The sequence below is a fragment of the Cydia splendana genome, chromosome 1 (genome assembly GCF_910591565.1).
Source record: "Cydia splendana chromosome 1, ilCydSple1.2, whole genome shotgun sequence".
Lineage (NCBI taxonomy): Eukaryota > Metazoa > Arthropoda > Insecta > Lepidoptera > Tortricidae > Cydia > Cydia splendana.
Window position 1 is genome coordinate 28,197,887 of NC_085960.1, and position 7,594 is coordinate 28,205,480.

A 7,594-nucleotide genomic window follows, 5' to 3' on the forward strand; every position below is an offset into this window, starting at 1 on the left:
TGCTTGTCTGGTTTATTCCCAACTTTATTCCCTCTTACTCGGACCTAATGAAAATCTGAAGACCAATAAGCATGTCGACATAGCTCAAAAATATTAGGAGCTTTATACCTTATAGACTAAGAGCTAGCCCCGGAAAACGTTCACCGATTTGAAGAGCAACGGAACCTGTCTCGATTGTTCGCCATCGCTCTCTCGTAATCGTTCACCATTTTCAGGGGTTCCCTTTCCGTCTATTAAAACCTCCACAGACGTCACCAATTGCATTCGATTTGCATTACATGCGATTTATTGAAAAGTCTGTAGGTACATCTCTTTCTACAATTTGGCTTCGATCGAGTGGAAGGTATAGAAGTAAGAAAAAGGCGCGAAATTTGAATTTTCTATGGGACGATAACCCTTCGCGCCTACATTTTTTAAATTTGCCGCCTTTTTCTACTGACAAGATTTGCTTGACCAACTATAGTTCGCAGTACGTCCGTTAAGGACGCAGCTATAAACGAGAGCGAGAAAGAGTTATTTATACTGACCAGACCAAGGTCGCGGTCCGGTACGCCCGTCTGTACCAGATTTAAAAGTGCATATATCATAATGTATGTCGAGCCCATAACTCGTAATGTATCTGTGGCTATAAAAAAAACTGTCTAGTCTATGAACATGTTGACGCTAGTTTTTGTTTGATTTTTGACATAAATGACATACAGCCAAACCAAAAGGTTATCGTGATTTCTTTAAATGAATAAAATTGTATAAACCATAATAGAAGTCAAGTTTGATAATAAAGTGATGTGCAGTGTTGCGACTTAAACACCAGTTAATAACAACACAATGGCCGACATTCGCGATATTCTGGATATTGAACAACCAGCCTCCGAGATCACTCGCGAGAGCATCATTCATGGGGATAAGATAAAGAAGAAGTATGTGACCGCTAAGGCTGTGAAGAGGCCTGAGGGAATGCACAGGGAAGTGTTTGCGTTGCTCTACAATGACAATAAGGAGCTGCCGCCGCTACTGCCCACTGATACTGGTAATTTTTTTTGTATTGATTCTATAAACATTCAAGAGTCACTGCTTAGCTTGTCCTGGTAACGTAATTTTTTGAATTAGGCTGTGGATATTCTTGAAGTATTTAATTTTCAGTCTACTCTAGTTATTCTATTGTTATTACATCTACAATGTAATATTTACAGGTAAAGCTTACAAGCAAACTAAAGCTAAGCTGGGCATGCGAAAAGTGAGGAAATGGACATGGGCACCATTCACTAATCCTGCTCGTAAGGATAATGCAGTGTTCCATCACTGGAAGAGGGCTTCTGATGAGGCTAAAGATTATCCTTTTGCACAATTTAATAAGGTAGGTAACTAGTGTAATACTGTAAATGTGTTCATACGTTTACAACATATTTCAGCAAATGCAACCCTGCTTATGAAGCCAGTGCTTTTTAAATCCTTATAAAAATCACAACATATTTACATGGACATAAAGAGAGTATTTGTTCATGAGTCTGGACCATTTTTAAAGATTTACTTTACTTATCTGTAAAAGTATCAATATTGGTCTGTATATATGTATATATCAATATTGGTATTGGTGAAAATTTATAAATTTGTAAACAATATTAATCTATAATTGCAGCAAGTATCAATCCCTTCATATTCAGAATCAGAATACAATCAATATTTGAAATCGGAAGACTGGAGTCAAGCGGAGACAGACCATTTGATGGACCTGTGCCAGAGATTTGATCTCAGATTCATTGTGATACATGACCGATGGGACAGAGCAGCCTTCAGGGATCGAAGTGTTGAAGATTTGAAGGAGCGCTATTATCACATCTCTGCTACTTTGGGAAAAGTATATATAACCATTTACAGATAACCACTTTCCTTAGAGACAATGCTTTGGCTTCCAGATAGACTCAAAGCTTCAGCATTCTGAATTAGCTCTGTGTCTATATGATTATAAGAAGCATTATAGCAATGTAAAAATCAGTAAAGTCACTCTATTTGGTTGTATATGTTTAAAGTTTTTTGTAGTCATTATTTTTACTTCAAATTAACATAATTATTTCATATTTTTAGCTAAAGACAAATCCCTGGTCAAATGCTGTAACAACTGTAAATGGTGAAAAGCGCACTTACCATTACGACGCTGAACATGAGAGGAAGAGAAAGGAACAATTGCGCAGATTGTTTGACAGGACACAGGAGCAGGTGCGTAACTCTAGTTGTATTTCTATTGTTTAGCTATAGCATATTCATGGTTATGGGCTTAAAGTCTTTTACAGTTTTATCAAGTTGTGTTTGCAACTAAACAAGAAATCGGGAAAAATCCAGCTGTGACAGGCAGGCTGACTTTTTGATTAATCACAAAAATTATTTTATTCCATGTTTATTAATCTTATTATTTTATTCTATGCTTAAAGTGCTTACAGTAATTTATCTAACATATACTCTGTAAATTTAATTACCTAATGTATATTGCACAAAAGATATGTCATGTAATAGAGAAGACCATCAATATGAAGGTGTTTTCTCCCTACCTCAACTATTTGCTTTTTATAGATTGATGAAGAACAAATGTTGATTGTGGAGCTGAAAAAGATAGAAGCCAGGAAGCGCGAGAGAGAACGCAAAACTCAAGATCTCCAAAAACTTATATCCAGAGCTGACAGCGGAACTGTGGTTGGGGCTAACCAGACTTTGAGTGCTGAATCTAATGCTCCTGCAAACACTCCTTCAAATATTGCCAGACGCCATGACAGGAAATTGCACAAGAAGAAGCTTTCATCACAGACAAGACCCATGCGAACTGTAGAAGCAGTTGTAAGCATTTATTAACTAATCTTAAATATTTACGAGTAGCAGAGTAAATATATTTTTAACAATTGGAGCTGTAAACAGAATTTATAGGCTCCAAATGCTGCCCATCATTCCTGTTATTATTTACAATTTTTCCAAAACAGCAATAATACAAGAAAATCTATGAAACTAATGTTCTACTCTGTAGGCTAGTATAACCTAGCCTAGCTAGTACTATCATAGTATAATACTGGCTTTCAAATAGAGGCATGTAATCTGAATCTTGCATACTAGTAAATGTGTTAAAGCTTTACTTGATAGCTTGATATGGAGGTTAAGAGGAGCAATGTTCTCAATCATAAGGGTCCTTTTTCAAGTTGTAGAACCCTTACAGGCTGTACTAAGATTAATCAACCCTTATGCATCCCTGATGTTATGAAATCTACTAAACACAATTTCGTTTGGCAGACTGTAGAGTGGTCTGGAATCAAGTTCCCAGAAGCGCGCGGCACCGGCGTGTGGCTCCGCTCGCAGCGCATGAAGTTGCCCCCGGGTGTCGGCCAGCGGAAAACCAAAGCCATTGAGCAGGAACTCAGGCTTATGGGCATTGGTAAGTTATATTTATTTACACATTGAGAGTAAGTTCTTAGATTATTAGATAACAGAAAGAAGAGACGAAAATTGCAAATTAAGCAAGTTTAAAGAATAAGAAGAATAATGATTACTACTACTTAATAAATACTTGTTTACTAATATTTGATTTGAAGTTATGTCCAATAACTAAGAAGCGCTGGTGGCCTAGCGGTAAGAGCGTGCGACTTTCAATCCGGAGGTCGCGGGTTCAAACCCCGGCTCGTACCAATGAGTTTTTCGGAACTTATGTACGAAATATCATTTGATATTTGCCAGTCGCTTTTCGGTGAAGGAAAACATCGTGAGGAAACCGGACTAATTCCCAATAAGGCCTAGTTTCCCCTCTGGGTTGGAAGGTCAGATGGCAGTCGCTTTCGTAAAAACTAGTGCCTACGTCAAATCATGGGATTAGTTGTCAAGCGGACCCCAGGCTCCCATGAGCCGTGGCAAAATGCCGGGATAACGCGAGGAAGAAGAAGATTTGAAGTTATGTCCAATATGTGTGGAACATTATGCTTTTTATGTCATCGTAAACAAATGCCGTGATTATATTCATGTCTCGTGTGTGTGATAAATTACGTGTCTGCTTTTGATTGGATTTCCCATTATGATTTATGCAGACGTTTTCACTCTTCAATGATGAGATTCAAATAGTATCCAGGTTATATCTATTTACTATTTTTTCTTTCTTTCAGATATTGCACCTACTCCTACTGAGGCAATATGCAAACACTTCAATGAGCTCCGGTCAGATATAGCACTCGCTTTGGATTTGAAGAATGCCTTGGCATCATGTGAATTTGATTTGCAAGCCCTGAGACATCAGTATGAAGCCCTGAATCCAGGAAAGGTAAATAACTTTTTATTTATTAAAAAATCATTAACTCTATATTGAAGGTCTTAAACATAAATCAACTATTTTCAAACTATAACATGGTTTTGTTTTCTTGTTTCAGACTCTAACAATTCCAGCATCTATTTGCAATTCAAATACTGACAGTGAGACCAAGCCAACAGCAGGGGAAATTATTGATGTTGTGGGCTCTCCTGGCACTCCAAACACCTCTGTTTAATTATAACAAGCAGTATTTCTATTCATTATATTAAAGATATTGTGTATTAAGGCAAAATTGAATGTTGTTTTATTAAGTTAATGCTGTAAAAAAAAATCTTAGTAAAAATATTAAAAACTTTAATAGTTAATTTTGGTATGTTCTATACCTATATCAAAGAGAATATGAACGAGAGGAATATTGTCAAAGTAAATTATTTAGTTAGTACCTTTACTGCCATCTTTCGACACAAATGATTAAAACTTTTATAACACCACATCATTTGACTTTGATCCTTATTCTTTCACTGATAATGTGTTAAATTTGTTAAATATCAGAAAGATGGCAGTAAATGTACTGACTACATAATTAACTTTGATAATATTCCTCTAGTCTAAATTCTCTTTGCCTATATTAACCTCCTAAGGCCCAGCCATACAAATGAAATATCCAAAATTTGCCATTGAAATTTGAACCTATGGTGTAGGAAGTTGGAACGAAACAAAGCAAAAGCGACTGTTCTAATTGAATAGGATTAAATTTCATTGAACAGAAGAGGTAATAGGTCGGACCATGGGCTTTAGAAAGGTTAAAGTAGTTTCAAATATTTGAAATGAATACTCTCGAAAGAATACTTAATTCCCCTCAAAGAAAGCAAACCAGCGGGAATATTTATACATTAGGTATGGGGAGTAAATATTGCGAAGAGAAAACACAATGACAATTAAAACTAAGTTTAATGCTAAATAGCTCCCTTTGGTGCCCCATAGGCATCTGGCATTCGCTCTATTGTGTATTTATGGTCTGCAACATACATAATAGGCACGCCTGGTATCTTCCGTATTCTCCTCTTCAAGTCCTTGTCATTGGTGGCAACTATAAAGCACTTGTGCTGGGTCACTCTCTGCACTATGCAATCATCAGCATAAGTGCCCTTGTGGAGACAAGTAATCCTTTCAAATCGAGGGTCCTTTATTATCCTAAGTGCTACCCGATATTTACGACCAAGTTTTTCCAACTCGGCCAAAACACAATCAGTTATGTATGGAATGCATTTTGCATACAAACAGTCCATCATATTCTGCATTATGTCCAATTTGTTCTTGATGGAGAAATTGATGAAGTTGGTATCGATTAGTATGTGATACGGAGGCCCTAACTGAGTGTTGTATTGGAAGAACAGCGCTGAGCTTGCTTGCGGCGCTTCGCGAATCTTCAGTTTGTGAGGGTCTTCTGGTTTCTTTTTCTTTGGAGCCGCTCTGTCACTTTTCTTTATCCGACTATCACTAGGACTTATCATCTTCTTCATTTGTGCGAACCGCTTTTCCACAATTTTACGAGTTTTTCGTTGTTTTCCCTGTGAAAATAAACAACACGTGATATTATTTAAACTATGAATAAACCGTACTCATTTTGATGGAAATGAACTCGAAGCTTAATAATTAAACAAGTTCCACAAATATTTACCATTTTATTTAATGCTTTTGTTTAAATAAATGTTAAATACACAGTAAATGGTCGATTATTTCAAATAGGTTAGATCTAGTTGCGAATGTCGATGACAATTGACATGACATGAACTGGACAGCTGACTTTCAGTTTCACACACGGACCTATAGAGTAAACCGGATAGTGTACATTAGCCAAAAAGTGTGTCCACATTGTTTAATTGTTTATTTATTAGACATTCATAAGCATAACAGATGCACTAAATCGCTTACAAACTAGCTATACACTTCTTCTTCATCCATTTTTTCATTAAATTAAAAATTAAATTAAAATTATTATAAAATTTTAAAATTATTATAAAATTTTTCATGTCACACATTTTTTGGTCAGATAACGACTCAGGAATACTGAGAGCTCTTTGCCAAAACTACCAACACTATCCGCGAATATGTCGATCTGCGGGGCAAACTTGGACAAGACATTAAGAAGCTCTAAAGCCCGAGCCGTGGGCGAGTTAGCGGCGCGGCGGGTGCGCGCGGGGCACCCCGCGAATAGGCGCGCCGGGCGCCGCGCGGGCAGCGCGCTCAGGCCCGGGGGACAGGGACGCCACACCGGGACGAACAGGCCGAGTCGAGCCAGTACACTCGGATTATTTACTGTGTTGTTTATTACTCCATAGTAGTGTAACAACAACAACAGTTTCCGCCTGAGCTCCAGCGTATGAAGCCCCACCATACCCGAGACGAAAAGCGAAGGATACAGGAGAGGGTAGTATCCATACTGCCTCTTGTACAGGTATCGGGCGAATCGTCTTTGGACTCTCTCCACCATTAACTGGTATTTTTCCTCCCTGGGGTCCCACGCTATGGCTCCAAACTCTAACTTGCTCCGGACGTAAGCATTGTACAACAATATCGCTACCCTGATGTTTTTAAACTGCGCGGATACCCTCATTATGAACCCGAGCGTTTTCGTAGCGGCTTTACACGTCTGTGTTATATGTGTACGGAAGTCCAGCTCCACATCCAGTTTGAGTCCCAAATCAGATATTTCACTGACTCTTTCAAGCGGAACGTCTCGAAGATGGTATGCAGCGTACACTGGTGAACGAGCCCTAGTAAAAGTGACGGTTTTACACTTAGATGCGTTAAATTGCAGTTTGTTAGCATCACTCCAATCTACCACAGCCTCAATATCTTTCTGCAGTTTGGCACAGTCATCCCGTTCACCAATCTGCAGGAAGAGCTTGAGATCATCTGCAAATAATAGGCACCTAGAGTTTCTGACGACCTTCGGTAGATCGTTGATCATCAGTAGAAACAGAGTCGGTCCCAACGTGCTGCCCTGACTAACACCTGATCGGGTGTAATATGGCTGGGACTGATATCCGGACAATGCTACGTACTGACTACGACCACGTAGGTAATCTGCAAAAAAATTTATCAGCTTAGGCGTGAATCCGAACCCAGCTAACTTCTGTAGCAAAACGTCATTGTCAACCAAATCGAACGCTTTTTTGAAATCAAAATAGGCCGCGTCTACCTGGGACCAGTGATCCATGGCTGTATTCACATAATCTATAAAGCAGATGTGATTTGTTGTGGTTGATCTACCAGTCCTAAAGCCATGTTGAGCGTCATCAAGTTGAGCGGCCGTTT

At 38.5% G+C, this 7,594-nt stretch overlaps 2 protein-coding genes across 2 annotated transcripts; one reads left to right on the forward strand and one right to left on the reverse strand.

The window, feature by feature from the left end:
• The first annotated feature begins 692 nt into the window (after positions 1–692).
• On the forward strand, positions 693–4,552 carry LOC134792509 (DNA methyltransferase 1-associated protein 1). Its single transcript, XM_063763784.1, has 8 exons — positions 693–1,027; positions 1,191–1,354; positions 1,637–1,855; positions 2,083–2,214; positions 2,566–2,826; positions 3,271–3,412; positions 4,131–4,285; positions 4,392–4,552. The coding sequence occupies exons 1-8, from the start codon at positions 826–828 to the stop codon at positions 4,506–4,508; spliced, it is 1,392 nt and encodes a 463-aa protein (XP_063619854.1). The 5' UTR covers positions 693–825; the 3' UTR covers positions 4,509–4,552.
• A 653-nt stretch (positions 4,553–5,205) lies between these two features.
• LOC134792520 (rRNA-processing protein FCF1 homolog) lies at positions 5,206–6,058 on the reverse strand. Its single transcript, XM_063763793.1, has 2 exons — positions 5,955–6,058; positions 5,206–5,844 (listed from the first exon to the last, which is right to left on the reverse strand). The coding sequence occupies exons 1-2, from the start codon at positions 5,955–5,957 to the stop codon at positions 5,230–5,232; spliced, it is 618 nt and encodes a 205-aa protein (XP_063619863.1). The 5' UTR covers positions 5,958–6,058; the 3' UTR covers positions 5,206–5,229.
• Between the last annotated feature and the right edge of the window lie 1,536 nt (positions 6,059–7,594).